General features: G+C 53.7%; 1 protein-coding gene and 1 long non-coding RNA gene across 2 annotated transcripts; one reads left to right on the plus strand and one right to left on the minus strand.

Annotated features, from left to right (window-relative positions):
* Window positions 1-7,359: 7,359 nt before the first annotated feature.
* On the minus strand, window positions 7,360-9,009 carry LOC123786603 (uncharacterized). Its single transcript, XR_006778007.2, has 4 exons — window positions 8,745-9,009; window positions 8,323-8,555; window positions 7,822-7,976; window positions 7,360-7,720 (listed from the first exon to the last, which is right to left on the minus strand). It is a non-coding gene; the product is annotated as an uncharacterized LOC123786603 (long non-coding RNA).
* Window positions 9,010-9,114: 105 nt separating this feature from the next.
* ADI1 (acireductone dioxygenase 1) lies at window positions 9,115-19,441 on the plus strand. The gene is made up of 4 exons (XM_045788896.2): window positions 9,115-9,383; window positions 12,795-12,914; window positions 18,162-18,341; window positions 18,850-19,441. Exons 1-4 carry the CDS (start codon window positions 9,264-9,266, stop codon window positions 18,967-18,969), a joined length of 540 nt encoding a protein of 179 aa, XP_045644852.2. The 5' UTR covers window positions 9,115-9,263; the 3' UTR covers window positions 18,970-19,441.

Raw genomic sequence — 19,441 nt, forward strand, 5'->3', positions numbered from 1 at the left:
GTGGATGTGGAGTTCCTGGGTTTATGTCCCTGCTCCCCCGTTACTTTGCCACCTCTCAGACAGGGAGCAACTTGTGCTGGCCCTGGGGGGTGCTTGGGGTGAGCTAGGAGGGAGCCCTCAGCCAGCGAAGAACGAAAACCAGGGCTGGACGACAGCAGGGAGGTGCTGCTGGCTCAGAACCCTCCGCGCGCACTCCTCAGGGCCGAGCTCAGCTGCTCCAACTTGTGCGCGACAGGGGCGCCTGCCTGCCAGTGGTGTTCCTAGTCTGGACTCGACCGGAATCCCAGCCCCAGCGTTTATTCAGCATCTCCGCTCAGACGTCTGCAAATCCGGTCTCACCGTCCTGCCCCCGCCCCAGATCAGGGCAGCCCTGGGACTCCCGCTCCTCAGCACACACAGCCCCATCCCTCCAGGCGCTCAGGCTGCACCCCAACAACACCGCGGACCGGCCCAGGGTCTCCGCCCTGTGTTTGCCATTCACATGGCGCTGGGCATATGTTGCCTCGTGTGGCCTCGAGATGTTTGGCCTCCCTCCCTCGACTCCTTCCCGTGTCCCAGCTTCCTCGGCTGCGGTCACACTGCGCAGCTCCCCTTCCCCTGCCCCCTCGCATCTGCCTCTCTGACTCTGCCACACACACACACAGCGGTCACCCCTCTTTCCCTGCATTACACTCCTACCAAGGACTTGCCGCCATCTGACCTACGCTAGGTGACCTTTGTGTGTCTCCCCGGGAGAATCTCGGTTCTGCCAGGGTGGGGAACTTTTTCTGGTTTGCTCCCTGTTGCGCACCCGGGGGCTAGAGCAAGTCCCGGCACAGAGCAGGTGCCCAGTCGGTATTTGTTGGACGAACTGACACAGCATCCGTCTGAAGGGACTGAACAAAGAGAAGCAGCGTCAGGCTCTCCGTCGGAAGTGGGACAGGGGGCAGAGCAAGCAGCTTGAGAATGGAGGGGGGCGGAAGGGAGGTGCAGGGGGAGGGGACGCAGGGCAGGCTGGGCGGAGCTGGGCTGGCTCTGAGGTAAGACCAGTTCCCCCACTGACTCTCCAGGAGGAACTTCGGACTGGTGGCCCCAGGGTGCGGGACGTTAGCTGTCCAACAGCTCGAATGCGTCAAAGCCAAGGTCCTCGCTGCCCCGTATCTGGCCTGCGAGAATCTACTATGTTGGTCAAAGTTCATTTTCCATCCGAGTGAGATGGGCTTTCTGAAAAACTATCCTTATAGCCCAAATTTCAGTCTCTAGTGTTTATACATTCTTGTGGGGTTTATTACTAAGCAGATTTAGTCCTAACGCTTATTGTAGTTGCTTGGTGTTCTCGTGTTTCTGCCGCCCTGCCCCCCCAGCATTGGTGGGGGTTAAGCAAACAGAGGCCAGATTGAACATTCCACCAGCAGACAAAACCAGTTTGGTCATAAAAACAAAGATTAATTTAGCTTATTTTGCAAGACTGGCTTGACCTGAGTCATTTCTCCCTTATGCCCCTGGAAATCATGAGTGAAATGTCCACTGTTTTCCAAAAGTTGATATGAGGTAACCATTAACCAATTCTGTAAAATTCTAATATTGTAACCACTCGCCGTGAGTCGGGAACTCACTGTCTCCTCAACCCTTGAGCGCCGTCCTTGTTTTGGTGAAGTGCCCCCTGTTTGGAAAGGGTCTTTCTGGTGTATGTGCAGTAAACCTCTGGTCACTGCCCGGTGATTCCCTGCACCTTTGACCGTGTTTACCAAAGAGCGTTGGGTGGAATTTTGGAATTAGTGCATGCGCCCCGTCCCAATATACAATTCTTCACTATGACCCTTACTGCTTTTCAGCAGAGAGCATAGCAGGGTTCCTCAAAGGTTTTTTTTTTTTTTTAATAATGTTTTATTTATTTACTTATTTATTTACTTGGGAGAGAGCGCGCGCTTGTGCATGAGTGGGTGGGGGAGGGGCAGAGGGAATGAGAGAATCTCAAGCAGGCTCCATGCCTGGCCTGGAACCTGACATGGGGCTCGATCTCACGACCCTGAAATCAAGAGTTGGACATTTAACAGACCGAGCCACCCAGGCACCGCAGTTTCCTTTAAGTTTTTGACCGCAAAACACTTTTTGCTAATCATTTCTCTCAATGTATGTGACATGGACCACGCCTGGGGAAGAGTTTGCTTGGAGTGTGTGCGGAAGGGCAGTGCGGTCCCAGACACGGTAGCGGCTGGAGAATGAGCCCGGTGCCCGCACCCTGGAGTAAACATGCCGTTTTATTTTTGTCCTGGAAGCACAGAGATGTGGGGTAATTCACCGAAAGGCTGTAAATCAGCCTGCATTTGTCCCCAAGGAAAAAGAGCCTAGAGTCCTATGAATGTCTTCTGTCTTATTTCAAAGATGCATGAAGACCAAGAGAAATGCTCTCCTTTAATTAGTGTGAAGGAGATATTGCTGACCGTGGCCTCCAGGCAGCGACGTCTGAGTGCTGCTTGTCTGGTTAAGAAATCCAGGCCCGCACTCCCTTTATTCAGTTAGGAAAAGTCCACGCACAGATGGCTTGTTTCTTAATTCAAAATACCATCCCTTTCTGTAAATATCATGGGAATTTTTCAAATATATGCACAAAAAGAATAGTTTCATGAATGTCCATGTGTATTTGTCACCCAGGTTCACTGGAGTCAAGTCTGTCAGTGACCCTGCCAGGTTTTCTTGCCTTGGAGGATATGAGCCAGGCCCCCTGGTTTTCATTCCCGAGGCCTTAGTGTCGACCCTCCCTTTATTTATAGACGGGCCCTCGTGTTTCACAGCAAACTCTATTTTCAGCTCTTTCTTTCAAAATGCCCTGGAACGGTAATTTCTATCCAGGTGCTCCTGTGTTGCTTCCAGCTACGGGCATTATTTATGACGCCCATTCTCCCTCAACATTTGCTCTATTTTCCCGAAAGCCCTCCAGGCTTTCCATTTAGAAGACATTAGCTGAGTGTTGGCTCTGACAGGAAAGGGGTTCAGACGCAGACTGGTTTGCTCTCCGTGGCACGGGCGGGTCTCAGCAGCGAGGAGGGGCCTCAAGGCCCAGGGCCTGAGCTGAGAGCAGTTTGCTGAGCTCTCCTCGGCAGAAACACCGTATGCTCTCCTCGGCAGAAACACCCGGCAGTCCAGTGTTAGTGAACATCTGCCTGTTGTCTGCCCAGCACATCTCTCGGGGACCCGGCTTTCTCTCTGCACCAGTCCCAGGGCTTCAAAGGGGATTTGAGGCTCGGCCTTCCCTGATGGGCACCCACACGGCCACCCAACTGGACCTCGGGCTCTGCAGAGATCCAAGGGTGGACCCGTGGTTCTAACTGGAATCTGGAATCTCCTGTGAGACTGGATCTCTGGACACCACATGAAAGAGCTCCTTTCTCTTGAATTCCAAGCAAACATGGTTTTAGAGCTGCTGGTGGCCGTGTTTCCTGTACCTGCAGGAAGCTCACTGCGGTAGATGAGGATTGAGCCGGGCACAGAGGACAGAGTCAAGGCAGGGAAGAAGGGAGCTGTTGCCGGTCTCTGAGCCCTGAGCCTGGTCTAGTCTGAGGCAAGGTCGCCTAGCCTTCTCAACTTCCAGAGCCAACACATCTTTGTTTTGTTTGCTTAACAAGCTGGACTCCTGTCACCCCAGCCTGAATACCCAGAATGATAGAGATGAGAGCTGCGTTCTTAAAGCATGAGGGCGTGCGTGTGAAAACCAGCTGTGTAATAACGCTAGGATGCTGGGTGGCCCTCGCTGTGCTGGGCACGCGGTGAAGGAACAGAGGCCGTGGAGGGCCTGCCGGTGTACGACTCACAGTGGCTCAGAGCTGCCCGCCGTCACTGCTCTGCACACACGTGCAGCAACAAAAACGAAGCCCGATTTCTCTCGAGAAAGTCCAGGATGCTTAACCCACTGAGCCACCCAGGGGCGCCTGGGTCAGTTGGGCTTCTGCTTTTGGCTCGGGTCATGATCTCAGGGTCCTGGGATCAAGCCCTGCACTGCGCTCCCTGCTCAGTGGGGAGCCTGCTTCTCCCTCTCCCTCTGCCTGCTGCTCCCCCTGCTTGTGTGCTCTCTCTCTGTCAAATAAATAAAATCTTAAAAAAAAAAAAAAAAGAATATCCTGGATGAAGCAGTAAAACTTAATTTTATTAAATCTTGATCTTTGAGTGGACATGTTAATCTTCTCTGTGACAAAATGGGAAGTATACAGAAAGCATCTCTACTGTAAACCAAAGGGTGCCGGTGGTTGGGAGAGAGACCCGTACGATGGACTTGCAAGCCCGACTAGCCACCAGATCACCGTGGCTGTTCCAGCGAGGGGTCCGGCAGACAGCTTCTCACCAACGGACTACGTGAGCCTCCCTTGGCAAAGTCTGGCCGTGCTCAGCACTGTGGCAGTAGCCGGGCACACAGGCTTGGACCAGACACGGGAACACTAAACAAGCCACCCTTATAAGGACAGCGTGACCCTGGCTACGGAGCGAGTGCAGAATCCTCCCTTCCAGAAAAAAATTGTGATCATTTTCTAAGGCTTACCTAGAATCTTCAGGAAGTGTTACGCTTGATTAAACGTGATTCTACTTGCCTTTGTAGCATTCGTTTTACTGTTTTTTAACCTAATTCCAATGAAACAGTGACATTCACTCACTGTGCTTCTATCTAAAACATGGACTCAGGTAAATAAATAAAAGTAGAGAGATACCACTGGTTTTAACCGTTTTCAGTCTCTGCTCAGGCACTGTGACCGTGAGGACAGTATATAGACGTATTAATGTGGTGCGCGGCATTTTGAGATTTCCACCCCCCAGTGTATCAGACCCTTGAGTGCAGGTGGAATGGTGCATCTGACCGCTGCTTAAATTACTGACTGATGGAATTAAGGCCCCAAACCGGTAGACTCTGAGCTAATCAAAGTGGAGATTATCTTTGGTGAGCCTGAACTAATCCGGTGAGGTCTTCTTAGAAGAAGAGATTCAAAGGGATAAAGCCTTTCCTGCTGGCTTGAAGAAATGAGCTTCTATGTTATGGGCAGGGGACTGACGCCTCTTCTGGACACAGAGAGCTGCTCCTGGTCAACAGCAAGGAAGAAAACGGATCTCAGATTTACCGCACGAGTTCTGCCAACAACCATGCTCCGGAAAGGACGCAGCCCCAGTGACCCCTGAGTGTAGCCTGTGGGACGCCGAGCAGAGGAAGAGCCGCTGCGCCCATACTTCTGCTGTGCAGGGCTGTGGGCCCTCTGCCACACTTCTAAGACTGTATCCGTTGAATGCAAATAAAACAGAAGTCCCAAGAGAACATCAGGAGACTGTTCTCCGTGGGTCTCTGACATTCTGCACATCCACAGATGAGATCCTAACTCTTCTTTCCGGGAGATTTGTTTAGCGAATGGCCTTGCAAGACAGACGGAGTGTCTCCCTGGAGCAAGGGCAGGTTGCTCCCTGCCCAGGATCATAAAGGTCTTGGGTCCTAAGCTCAAGGTTCTCTGCCTATAATGCAGCGCACGGAGCACGCGGTGTCTCTCAGCCGCTCGGCGTCCCCTGGCAGGAAATGGTTTTCGGGGAACCTGTCAGAAATGCTGATGGTGGCTCCTGCTGCTGACCCCCACGCTGGGCCTTGCCTCTGACCCAGGAGACCATGTCCTCTGCCAGCGTCGGCGGGCTCCCGGCAGGCCCCCTCCATAGCTCCTTAGGAGGGTGAAAGCTCAACCCCTTCAAAGCTCTGCCCAGGCCAGAGAGTTAAGTCCTTGGTGAGCAGATGAAGTGGTAGTATTATTAATGGGATAGAAGGGGGTCAGCACCTTCCAGCCCGATGCCTGTTTTTGTATGTTCTGTGAGCTAAGAATGGTGTTTACACCTTAAAGTGGTTGTTACCATTTTAAATTAAAATAGACTGATCTATTTTCCTTGATTTTGCCTGCTGGCCTGCAAAGCCTGAAAGATCCACTCCCTGGGCCTTTGCAGAGGGAGGCTGCTGTCCTGGTACAGGTGCGTGTCCACGTCCTTCATGTCCCGGCATCTCGGGGCCCCTGGTCTTCTGCTCTGCCATCTCCCTGCCTGCTGGCGAGTGGGCCCCTGGGCACGAGCGCTGCACAGAGCTGGGATGCATGGCGGTGCGTGCAGGCAGGCTTGCGGTGAGGGGGACCATCTGTCTCTCACAACATCTAAACAGATTCTTCCCAAGTCGCCTACTTTAGGGTGATAAATTCTGGTCGCAAAACGTATTTTTTGGCTGCTGCTGGTTATTCTTCAGGAAGGAGTAGTTCAATTTCAAAAGACTTCCCTTCAAAGGAGGAATCCCGTGGGCCAGAAATGGGCCTATGAATATAATGAGTGCTGTTCTGGTCTGAGTCTGCCTGCTTGAACCGGTTCTGGCCGCAAGTGCTGGGCTCCATGACAATTCTTAAGGGCATCCCAATGCTCTTGCTTTTCCAGAGTATGCTTTGTTTTTTTTGTTTTTTTACAGCATAACACAGCTCCCTCTCTCCTCCCCAATAGGAAAAAAACCACAAAACCCTGCTTAAGATGGAGGCCCCCACATGGTGATGCAGGATTGTCAGTGCCACGGCCCCAGAGGGCACTGGAGGCACTGTTCGCATTCCAAGAAGCAGTCATTCCCCGGGCCGGAGGACAGCAGCCTCGCCAATTCCCGCACTGTGTTGTTGCGTAACATCTGCAGGCTTTGGGGCTGGCTCCCTGGCTCAAATCCCAGACTTGCTCCTTCCTGGCCACGGGACCTCGTGGGCCACGGGAGCATGTCACTTTTGTGTGCCCCATCGTCTCGTCTGTAATGCGTGGGTGGTAAGTCGCGCCCCCTTGCTTGCAAGGCTGGCTGAGAGCGCACGCGTGAAGCCCCTGTAGGGTGACCCAGCACGCAGCATGGTTATTTCCGCGCGCCCGGGATCTGGTTTGCGTTAGGAGAGCAGTTGCAGTAAGGCTGCGAAGACTCCATGCAGTGTTCTCTTCACATCCTTTCCACGTTCATTCAACAGACTTTCCTTTACTGCCTGCGACGGACCAGGCACTGGTCCCTGGGAGACTGACGAGACACACCCTGACCCCAAGACACAAGTTGTCATGGGCAATACAAATTCATTCATTCAGCAAGCCCCATACACGTGGGGCTGACAGTCCCAAGGTGCAGGCGGACATTAGTCAAATCACTACACACCAGCACCAGTGTAGCAGGGGGGCCTCCCCAGAGGTGTAGGGAGGGGTCAGAGGCCTCTGCAGGGAGGGTAGATCTACGCTAAGAACAGGACGCATAGGAGGACATCGGGTTCAGATGCTGAGAGGCAGGAGTGTGTGGAGGGCAGAGGACAGGCAAGAGGGAGAGGGGCTGGAGAGGTGGTCAGGAGCCAGGGCAGTCAGGAAAGTAGGATTAAGCAGACAAGGGACAAGATCCTGTTTGTATTTTTTTTTTACTTTTTATTAAAAAAAACTTTTTTTTAAAGTAGGCTCCATGCCCCGCATAGAGCCCAATGAAGGGCTTGAACTCATGACCCTGAGATCAAGACAAGCTGAGATGGAGTTGGCCGCCCAACCGACTGAGTCCCCTAGGCGTCCCCATTTGTGTTTTTAAATACGTGCTCTGCAGAGATCGGCTGGCAGTGGTGCCCAAGTGGGAGCAGAGGTCCATTTCACGGGTCAGTGTTAGCAGGCCGAGAGGAGGCAGAAGGAGCTGGGATGAAGTGAGTGTATTTGTGCTGTTGCGAGAGGATCTGCTGCTCGATTTGGCTGGATGCTGAGGGTAAGACGGAGGAAACAAAACTGCTAGACTTCTGGGTTCGGGCACTGGGTGGTTGGTGCGGCTGTTGGCAGGAATGGGAAGGGCTGGGGAGTGACCTGTCTGGATGTGCAGGGAACTGAGTTCCGCTTCCGCTGAGTTAGGTTTGACATCAGTGGTGATGCCGAGTTCGACACCTGGTCAGGTCTCAAAAGAGGTCCAGGCTGGAGACAGATGTGGAAGTCACCGCGTATCCTGGACTCTATGAGGTCACCTGGAGTGTGTGTGGATAGAGGACAGGACATGCCACAACTTTGTGGTCATGCCAAGAAGAACCAGGAAGGAGCTGGAGGGAAGTGAGAAGGAAGCGTTTCAGGAGGGGAGGGGGCAGCTGTGACCTAGAGCCGGCAAGAACAGAAGTGCATGATTGGATGTGGCCACTGGAGGGTCCTGGGTTAGGTTGTGAGAGTAGTCTGCAGGGAGGGGTGAGCCCTGAAGCTTTCCTGGTGGGGCGAGATCCCCATCAGAGACAAGATCATGAAGCCTTGTCGTGAAGCGCAGGAGAAGATGGGCAGTGATGTGGAAGGTGTCCCCCTGGGGGACAAGCACCGGCTGGTCACCTGAGGACTGGAGAGGTGGGGGCTCTCCACCAGATGTGGGACTGCAGCAGCTCACGGACACAAAAGCTATGTGTGCTTCATGCACAGTGGTTCCCGGAGTTCAGAGTGGGCTGCAGGCTCTGGAGATGTGCTGTCAGGTCTAGTTTCAATCCCACGGGCTTCCCAGTTACTTGATGCCCCGTTAGAGGCTGAGCCGGATGGCGAGATGATCAGATCTTTTCCGGTTGAATGATCTGAAAAAATGAAACTTTTCTAATCTGCTAAGCAGATGATCAATTCAAGGAATGGGAAGGGCAAGTTTGCTTTTCCTCCCCCAGAACATAACACCATGCGGAAGGGAGATGGGCAGTTTAACAACGGAGGGCAGGGCCGACTGTTGATACTGCAAAGATGGGGGGAATGGAGAGCACGCGGTAGCCTACCCTGAGTGACACCTGGGCCCTCTGTGGTGACTCGACCGGACTTCAAGCCACGCTGTGCCCCACGTGGGTCGCGTGGGTTCTCTGGTGGTTGAGTGGCATGAACTCCGGTTCGCCCAGAGCCACGCTTTCCCCCCACGAGACGGGCTCAGAGAATGTTCCAGCCTAACATTTCCGTCCGGTAAAATAGAAATCCTTTCATGTCAGTAGTGTTTCACCCGATTGTTCTGGTCAAGATGACCTCTGGACCCCCCTCCCCGCAGCTGCCTCGCCCCGCCCTGCCCCGCGAGCACTCGGCGCGCGCTGGCCCCCTCCTCCCCGCAGCTGCCCTCCCGTCTCGCCCCTCCCTCCGCCGGGAGCACCGCCCCGCCCCGCCCGGCCGCCCCGGGATAAGCGTCCTCCCCGCGCGGCTCGCCCGAGTTTCTTCCGCCGCCTCCTGCAGGCGCCGGCCAGGGTCAGGGTCAGGGTCTGGGGCGGGGGCGAGCGGGCGTGCAGCGCTTGCTCGCGGAGACCGGCTCGGCCATGGTGCAGGCCTGGTACATGGACGAGTCCGCCGACGACCCGAGGCTGCCCCACCGCGCCGAGCCCAGCCGCCCGGTCGGCCTGGAGCAGCTGCGCCGGCTTGGGGTTCTTTATTGGAAGGTAGGCAGGGGCAGTCCCCCCCCATCGGGTCCCCCGTGCTCCCCGCACGCCCCAACTTGCAGCGAGTGGGGACCGCGGCCGGGACAGGGCCGGGGGGTGGGGAGAGGTGCTGCTCATGCTCAGTAGGAGGGCCGGATGGTCGGCGACGCCCGGGGCATAGTGCACATGCTCAGTAGCGGCGCCGGGAATCGCGACCTGGGAGGGGTGCGCATGCTCAGTAGTGGGGGGCGGGTGGCCCGCCTCCGGGGCATGCTGCGCTTGCGCGGTTTTAGGCGCTCGGGGCGCCGTGCGCATGCTTATCGTCGTCGGCGTACTGGCCGTCCTGCGCGTGCCCTGCAGTCGGGCGAGGGCGGGAGTCGGGCGCCCCAGGTGGCCTCCTGCCTGGGGTCTGTGGTCTGACGGGGTGCGCCGGGCGCGCTGTTAGTGGACTACACGGGGCGAGAGCGGGGCGGGAGACCTTGAAGACCCTCCCCAGGACCCCTGTGCGGTGGGTGTCCTGTGTGGTGCGCAGTCTTCCCCCGCAGGCGGCAGGTGCGCGCAGGGGTGCGGGGTGGAGGGTCTCCTCGCGGCGAACCGCCCTCACCACACGCGGGCTGCAGGGCCCCAGCTGCCCGAGCCCGCTGTGGTGTCTGCTCCCACGGCGCGTGCTCCACCTGGGGCCAGAGTGGAATGAACCCCGGGTTGCCTGGACCCACGCTTCTCCCCCGTGACACCGGCTCAGAGAATGTTCCAGCCCAACAGCTCTTTAGACCTCATCTGGTCCCTCTTAGAGGAGAAGCGAGCCAGTCTTCATGGTGCCTCTGGTTGAGTAGTGCTAACTTTGTTGTTGTTTTTAAAGAGTCCCCTCCCCCCCCCCCCCCCCCCGTATTTTTAAGTGATCTCTACAGCCAGCGTGCGGCTTGAACTCAGTGCAGGCTCTACCGACTGAACCAGCCGGGCGCCCCTGGTAGTGCAAACTTTCGAGATCAAACTGCCACGGGCGCCCGGGCGGCTCAGTCGGTTAAGCGTGGGCCTTGGGCTTAGGTCGTGGGCTCAGGTCGTGATCTCAGGTTGATCTCAGGGCCCTAGAATCCAGCCGAGGTCGGGTTCCTTGCTCAGCGGGGAGTCTGCTTCTCTCTCTCCCCTGCTGCCCCTGCTTGTGCTCTCTCTCTCTGTTTCAAATAAATACAGTCTTAGAAAGCTGCCAGTTATTTCACCAGCAAAAATGGGTTTATTTAGTAATAGCAGAGAATTGCAATCCAGTATACGCAAACCACAGCAAAAACTATAGGCAAGTTCCCCTAATAAATGAAAATAAACAGTCTTTTATTAAAAAGAGGGGGTGGAGTTGAGGGGGCTGTTATAACAAGTCCGCCGGAGCAGTGGCTTCTCGTTAGCTGGGCTGTGCTGGGCCCAGGAAACCTTCCTTGCAGGTGTGAAGGGGCATCCACCTGCTAGGTGAGGCTTTTCCCGCTGGTCTGCAGCTGATGCTGGGTGTAAGGGCTCCCCCTGCTGGCCTCCTGGTTCTTGTAAACAGGGTTCCTTTCCTTCACGGTGGGCGGTAATGAAACCCGGCTAGCCTCCTTGGCATTAAAAGGACTTCTCTACTAAACCCTTTGATTGGGGCCTGTGTTAATTTTTACAGATTATTTATCTTTTTCCCAGGCTAAGATTTAACACTTAACGTACTGGAAAGTACCATCTTTGAGGCAATCAGATGGTATATAATGTCTATTATGAGAGGGAAATAAATTTTGTTTTATCATAAAATCAATTTATCTGCAATCTAACCAGTCAGAAGAGTCAAGTTACTGCCCTTTGGGGGTTTCATTGTGCTTTTTAAGAGGAAGAATGAGATATTGATCAACTTGTGATAAAATACCATGTGATAAAATACCAAAGGATAAAATACCATGTTTTAAAAGGTATCTTTTAGTTATTCTGTGGGGTCAGACCCAGTTCCTCCTACCTTCTAGTTCTGCCCTGGATAAGTCAAAGGGCTGTCAGAATTAAATTATGTTTAGGGATGTCCGGCTGGCCCAGTCCGTGGAGCATCCAACTCTTGATCTCAGGGTCATGAGTTCAAGCCCCATGTTGGGCATGGAGTGTACTTAAAAATAAATAAGTAAATAATGTTTACTCTGTGGCTTTCGTGTCCTGTGTGTTTTTATATACTTCCTTCATAATAACTGTTCTTGATCAGTGGGAACAAATGGAGCAGTTTTGCACGTCTGCTATCAGTGACACAGCAGAGTGATCGAAAGCTCTGTCTCATACACACAATTTGAAGTTAGATTGTTCTAGTGTGGAGCAGTGCTGTGCACATCCTGAGGTGGATTTGATAGTTTTGGGAGTCATCTTTGTAGAAATTAATGTATTGATGACAAGTACTTTAAGATATTCTGGAGTTTGCCATTCAGTAGTTATGATAAAATGTGCATTTAAGGGACGCCTGGGTGGCTCTGTTGGTTAAGCGTCTGCCTTCGCCTCGGGTCATGATTCCAGGGTTCTGGGGTTGAACTCCGCAGCAGGCTCCCTGAGCAGGGAGCCCGCTTCTCCCCCTGCCTGCTCCTCCCCCTGCTTGTGCTCTCTCTCTCCCATAAATAAATCAAAAGGTTTTAAAAATGTGCATTTTATTGCAGCATAATGCAAGGTATGCTAAATTCATTGCCAATAGTTTGACGTAGGAGTGCAGATTAACTCTGGCTGGGGTCCTAGGGGAGTGCTTCATGACAAACATGTTAGAATGGGACTTTGAAGAATAGATAGGGTTGTGATGCATGAAAATGATGGAGATTTCTAGGTGTAGGAACTGTCAGGAGCAAGGGTGTGGGTATGTGAAGCGTCTTTTGGAGAGTAGGAAATCCTATCTGGTTTAGAATGTAGATTAAAAAAAAAAAACAGATGATAGGGACAGAGTAGAAAAGGCAACTGGGCCACTTGATGGAAGGCCTCTCATCCCAGTGTAATGAACTTGGGTTTTATCTGTAGGCATCAGTCATTTCAGCCCAGGGAAACAGCTGACCAAAGGGATGTCATAGGGAGATCGGTTAGACCTGCAGGGGATTGGTGCTGGAGGAACAGGACTGGGGTGGAGGTGGGGTTAGTGACCTTGGACAGTCTTGGCCATGGGTGTTTCACCTGGGCTCCTGTCAGTGGGACTGGAGTGGGGATGTAGAGTCCCCCAGGAAGAACTGCCGGGGAGAAGGGAGGCAGGGATTAAGTACAACTGCACTCAGTAGCTGTAACGGAGGGTGGGGAAACCCTCCAGATAAGTAGGGAAAGGGGGGAAGGAAGGTTAGTTTGCACTTGACAGTGGACTGGATGATATATTTGGAGTGTAATCATGTTGGAGATGCAGAAAGAACATTTCTTTGTTTCCTTGCGTTAATGTGACCTCCTTTTTGTTGTTGTTTAAACTCTACTTAATAGTTGGATGCGGACAAATATGAGAATGATCCAGAATTAGAAAAGATCCGAAAAGAGAGAAACTATTCCTGGATGGACATAATAACCATATGCAAGGATAAACTACCAAATTATGAAGAAAAGGTAAGGTAACTCTAAATTCTTTGAAGAGGGGAATCGTTATATTCACTCCTATTAGTGTAAGCTTCTCTTTGTTGTTTCTTTTTTCCTTTTTTTAAAGATTGATTATTTATTTGAGAGAGCAAGTGGGGGGGGAGGGGCAGAAGGCAAGGAAGAGAGAATCCCAAGCAGACTCCCTACTGAGCAGGAAGCCAGACCTGCGGCTGGAACTCCCAACCCTGAGATCACAACCTGAGCTGAAATCAGGAGTTGGATGCTCAACCGACTGAGCCATCCTTCTTCTAATTTCTTAACGTGGTTGCTGAGGTCACTGACTTGCAGCCTTCTTTTTTTAACGTAGGTGTTTAGTGCTGTGGATTTCCCCTAAGTCCTGCTTTAGTGGCATCACACAAATTTTGAATGATTTTCATTTTCATTCAGTTCCAATACTTCCAGATTAATTTCCTTTTTGATTTCTTTGACCTATGTGGGTTTTTTGTATGTGTTAGTTTCCAATTATATGGGGACTTTTCCAGAGACTTTTCTTTTATTGCCTTCCAATTTAATCCCACTGTAATCAGAGATATATTTTATAAGACTTGAGTCCTTGTAAATATATTGAGCTGTTTTATGGACCAGAACATAGTTTATCTTAGTGAATGCACCACGTGAGCTTGAAAAGAACGTGTATTCTGTTGCTGGTTGACTCATTCTATGAATGTTGATTGGTGGTGCTTTTCCACAGCTATTCCTTTCTGATTTTCTGCTAGCTGAACTTGTTTATGGATGGGTGGTGTTGAAATCTCCAGCGAAAATGGTTGATTTATGTGTTCTCATTCTGTTAGTTTTTGCCTTGGGTATTTTGACATCTGTTGTTAGGCGCATACATGTTCAAGATTGTCCTGTCCTCTTAGAGATTTGACCATTTTGTCATTACATGATATCCATCTTTATCCCTGATGATTTTCCTTGTTCTGAAGTCTGCATTGCCAGAATTAATATAGCTCCCTGAGCTTTCTTTTGATTACTGTTAACGTGGTGTATCTTTCTCCAGAAGTTTGCTTTTAACCTATTTGTGTCTTTATTTTAAAGTGGGTTTTTTGGAGTGCTTAGGTGGCTCAGTCGGTTGAGCATCTGCCTTCGGCTCAGGTCATGATCCCAGGGTTCTGGGATCGAATTTCCCATTGGGCTCCCTGCTCAGTGGGGGGCCTGCCTCTCCCTTTTTCTGCTGCTCGACCTGCTTGTGCTCTCTTTCTTTCTGTCAAATAAATAAATAAGATCTCTAAATTCTGGCTCCAGCACTTACTTGCTAGGTAACCTTGGGCTTCAGTTTCCGAACTGTGTGTGACGTCCCTGTCTGGTTCTCATGCTTGCTTTGTCTCTAGAGATGGATTTTTCCTTAACTTTTAGCACGGCCTGTTATTTTTGGTTAAAGCCAGAGTGTAGTGTCTGTTAAGAGGAACTAAGGCAAGTCGGCTTTTGGTGTGAGGGTTTGTGTTATCTGGGTGGGACTTCCGTTTGCTGATGCTGGTGCCAGGGGTTTGGTTTCCTCTGGTTTCCTTGTTTTTCTTCTCCCCGGGGTCTTTGTTTCTCCAAGCACTCTTCCTCATATAGATTCTGTGCCTCACGGCTCTTCCAAAGCTTTAAATTTTCCTTAATAACTTCACTATTACTCTTCTGGACCCCTGTCGTGCAGTCACCTGTCGGCAGGAGAAGTGCCCTGTGATCTTACAGTGCAGTCTAGTCTTGAGTGGGCTTGGTTCTTCTGTTGTGGCCTTTTCTTTCTCCCTTTAGGCTGGAGGGGGCTGGAGGTGGCCTTCCCGCAAGTCAGATAAGGCTCTGGTACGGTTGGTTCCCTGGGAGTACTGGCCTTTGGTGTGCAGGGTGTTCTGGAAGTACTTAAAAATGGCTCCTTTCCCCTCCCATTGCCTGCAACGTGAAAGGATATTTCTGGGATCTTCATCATGAGAACCTGGTGGGGTTTCTAGCTGTAAAAGGGACAGAACTGTGGGGCTCCCCTTAATACTGGGCCCCCAGGAGTTTTTCACTTTCAAGCTGGTGCACACTCAGCCTGCCACAGTTTGCCAGGATGACCGGTTGCGTGTTGTACCAGTTTACCCGCTCCAGGGGGCTCTGCGTCCTCTGTCTCAGAGCTCAGGGTGGCATTTATCCTGTGACCTCCGTGCTCTGATGGATCTAGGGAAGGTCACCGAGGGCTCCCTCTACCCAAACTATTCTTCTGTAAGCTTGGATGTCTTCTGCGTGTGTTTCTGAGAAAGGAAACAGGCAGGTGTACCAACAAATTGAAGTAAGCACCAAAGCAGTGCGAGAGCACAGACGCTGTAAACGTTCACGCGTGGTGTGATTGCTGTCAGCTTATTCCTGCCAGTCAGAGCACGAGTGTTGCAGTACCTTACAGGATGGGGTCATTTCTCACCAAGTGCCCTAACGAGTCAGGAGTTCTCTCGGATTCAAACGATGTGATTTGCCATGAATTTTAGATTACCCATCTTAGCAGTGCTTTTGTCTTTTTTTTTTAATTTTATTTTTTTAGTGAGCGGGAGGGGCAAAGGGAGAAGGAGAGAGAGAATCTCAAGCAGGCTCCACAGTCAGCACAGAGCCCTATGTGGGGCTCGATCTCACAACCCAGGATCATGACTGGAGCCGAAATCAAGGGCGTCTGGGGCACCTGGGTGGTGCAGTCGTTAAGCGTCTTCCTTCCGCTCAGGGCTTGATCCCGGCGTTCTGGGTTCAAGCCCCACATCGGGCTTCTTCGCTGGGAGCCTGCTTCTTCCTTTCCCACTCCCCCTGCTTGTGTTCCCTCTCTCGCTGGCTGTCTCTGTCAAATAAATAAATAAAATCTTAAAAAAAAAAAAAAAAAGAAAAAAGAAATCAAGGACGTTCAACTGACTGAGCCACCCAGGCGCCCCAGCAGTGCTTTGTCTTATTACATCGAAGGGGCTCGTGTGCTGTTAACGTTAGTAATTGTATTCTCTCCATCGTCCTAGTCCTCCAGAATAGCTTCTCTCCTGGAAGCAAACTCCCTTGCTGATCCAGGCTTCTTTCTCTCGTTTCTCTGCAACAGACCTTCACTATCTAATTATGTTGTTTGTGTTGGGTGTCCTCATGATCGGATTCGAGGGATGCGTTTTGGGCAGGAATCCTGCACAGAAGGTGTTGTGTCTGCTCGGTGCACCCCGCTGGGAGGCCAGTGTGTCAGAGGACCCTTCCTGGCTGATTGGAAGCTTGGTTACGTTTGTGTTGTCAGGTTCTTCATGGTGAAGTTACCATTTCCCCCTCATAACTAAGAAGAAATTTGTGGAGGGTTACTTTGAGTCTGCAAACACCCTGTTTCTTCTCAGACTTTCTCTCTGTTTGCAGTGAGTCTGGACGGTTCCTGCCTGAATCCGTCACCGCTCTCAGGGTGGTAAGGATGGTGACCTTCTAGCTATCATCTAGTATTGATCCCCCTCTGTGGGGAGAGGCTGCCCGTTCCGTTCTGTGGACATCAGTGTGGGCTCATAGAGTCTTCCTCGAATCATGGCGGGCATGGATTACAGGCCAGCGAGTAATTTTGAGGTTCGGATTGCCCCAGACGGAGCAAGTAGGAGCCTAACCGGTTCCTGTCCTCTTGCCAGATCCCCACCATTGTCCTGAGCACCTTTGTCCTCGCTGGGTCCACGTGCGCCAGGCGCCTCCGCGTGCCCTGACCTGGCCCTGGAATCGGCCACTCTTCTTGGTATCTGTCACTGGTACTTGGAAACCTGGACAGGAGTCCTCGTTGCTCCTGGGGGCCGTTGCCCCAGGTCCTTTCAGGCGACGGGGCTGTGAATTCCGTGTGTGAGAGAGAAATCGGTTTGAGCTGATGCCTCTCATTCCAGTCAACTCCACAGGACTTTCTCTCGCCCTCCCCCATTCAGTGCGTGCCCCTCTCTCATCCCACCGAGGACCCCGGCCCCTGGGCCGTCCGCATACTTACTCGTTTCCCTCGCTACACGCTCAGTGCTTTCGGCCTGGCTGCTCTGCCCGCCCATCGCAGACGGTGGCCCTTGAGGGGGCGGGAGCCGGTGTGCAGGTCCCTCTCTCAGACTGAGGACGGAGTTGAAGTGACACGGTCACAAGTTACTCAGGTCAGTGCGGTGTAGGTTTTCCGTCCCACGCTCATCTTCCCTCGTTTAGGATTACAGAAACACAACAAAGTTCTAGAGTCTCACGGCGCCAGAAGGGCCACCCCCTCCCGCATCTTCGCCGCGCCGTTCCCATGGTCCGACTGTCGACAGGGTCGTGTCAGCGTCCGGCTGTGACGGTGCTCGTAGACGTCGTTGACTCTGCGGCTCTCTGGCGCTGGCGTCCGAGTTCTTTCCAGTATTTCACACTCCAGCAGAGAGGAGCCTCTGTGTGGTCGGAGGCGTAGCTGCAGGGTCCGTTCGGGGAAGGGGATTGCTGGGCGTGCGAGTCAGCGCACCTGCAGCTGGCCGGATCGCTCCCCCTCGGGGCCGTGACGCCTGTGTCACCACAGCCTCCAGCATTCAGGACAGGTGTTAATGTGCTCTGCTCTTATTGTAAGTGGCCGCTTTCCACATATTTAATGGATTTTCCGGAAATGTGTAAACGTATAAGGAAAGCTTCAAACACGCCTGCGGGGAGACGCTAACAGTGCGAGTAGAGACAGTTCGATGATGTCGTCTTGGTGTGGGTACAGGGGTATATACCGTAAAATTCTTTCAACTGTTCTCTGGATTTGAGTATTTTTATCCATTTTAGGGGGGTAAGGACTTTTTGGAAGACGAAAGATTTAAACAAATGGAAAGTGTTTGTTTATGGAAACGGTGACTGCCTTTCTCAGATGTACACGGGGCTTCTGACCTTCTGGTGTGATCTTTGTGACGACCGTGTGTCGTGTGAGGCGCGAGACGACTGCATGTGCGGGTGAGGCCCGTGAGGCTGCCCTGCGCGGCAGGAAGGGAGCAGGAGTCCGGACGTGGTGGCGTGTTGACCGCGCAGCTAGGCTGCGTGCCGTTGGGCAGGTGCCCGGCCCGTGTGGGCCCCGCTCCCTCGAGGGTCACGGGGAGGACCGAGAAGGTTGCCGGCCGCGGAGGTGGGTGTAAGCGCTCGCTCGCGTGCGGGCTTCTGAAGTTGCTCGAGCGCCCGCGTCCCGGCCCTGGTCGTCGGGTGTCGGGTGGGCCGCAGAGAACCCGGCCTCGGGGCTCGGGCCGCGCTGGGCCGGGCGGGCGCCGGGTGCGCCTGAGACGTCCTGTCCCCGCCGCCCAGGTTAAGATGTTCTACGAGGAGCACCTGCACCTGGATGACGAGATCCGCTACGTCCTGGACGGCAGCGGCTACTTCGACGTGCGAGACGCGGAGGACCAGTGGATCCGCATCTTCATGGAGAAGGGCGACATGATAACTCTCCCCGCGGGGATCTATCACCGCTTCACGCTGGACGACAAGGTAGCGCGCGTGTCACTCGTACGCGGCCTGTGCACGGGGCCGGGTCGGGGCGGGCGCCCTCGTTTCCCCGGCTGGGCCGGCCCGGCGGCGAGGCGTTCGTCCGCGCTCTTGCGCCGCGGGTGGTGCGGGTCCGAGCGTCGTGCCCTCGCCGCGCGCGTCAGCTCATGAGGGCGTCGAGCCGCGGGAGCGGGAACGGCATTCAGGCGGGATTCAGGCGTGAGGCCGCGGCCATGCCGTCCTGCGGGGTGTGCAGCGCTCACGGCCCTGCGGAGTCGAGGCCGCACCGCGGCGGGGTTGGCTGCGCGCCGCCCGTAGACGGCGGGTTACGGAGGGGTTCATGCCCGCACCCCGCGCGGAGGCTGGCTGTGCGAGCGCGGGGGCTGCTGGCCCCGGGGGGTCGTGCCGTCTCCGCGGGCGGCGCGCAGCTGCGTGTGCGGGGGGGGGGGGGGGGGGCGCCCAGCCGGCCGCGTCTCGGCAGCCGCTGAACGTCCCGGCGCGTCTGTTCCAGAACTACGTGAAGGCCATGCGGCTGTTTGTGGGCGACCCCGTGTGGACGGCGTACACCCGGCCCGCCGACCACCTGGAGGCCCGGGGGCAGTACGTGCGGTTCTTGGCGCAGACAGCGTAGCGGCGTCGGCGGATCGCGGCGGAGACCCGCCCTTCCTCCTCCTCTCCGTCGTAGACGTGGGGCTGGCGAGCTCTCCTGGCAAGATTGTGGGATCGACGTGCTTAATGAAAGGAGCTTTATTATAAAAGTGATTTTTCCGTGGAAGCAACTCTGGGACTGTGGACAGAGCACGTTCATCTCACCTAATTCAAGGTCCGCCCGAATGGGAGTCCCGGCCCGCGTGTTGAAGCGCCAGGCTGCGCCCTCCGACCTGCTTCCTCGGCTGTGAGCAGGTGTCCGCCCTGCGGTGCCTGCCTCGTAAGCAGGTGTCACGGGGGACGACAGGACCGGCCGGAAAGAAGACGACGCTTTTCTCCCAAAACTGGGTGGGAAGTGCTGTCGGGGGCGGGCTCTCCCCTTACGGGAGGGGGGGTGTACTCAGAGTTGCTTATGCCAGTTCCTTGTTCAAAATAAAGCAGCTGCCTTAATTTTA

This window comes from Ursus americanus, chromosome 7 (assembly GCF_024610735.1).
Source record: "Ursus americanus isolate L20-20 chromosome 7, mUrsAme1.1.p, whole genome shotgun sequence".
Lineage (NCBI taxonomy): Eukaryota > Metazoa > Chordata > Mammalia > Carnivora > Ursidae > Ursus > Ursus americanus.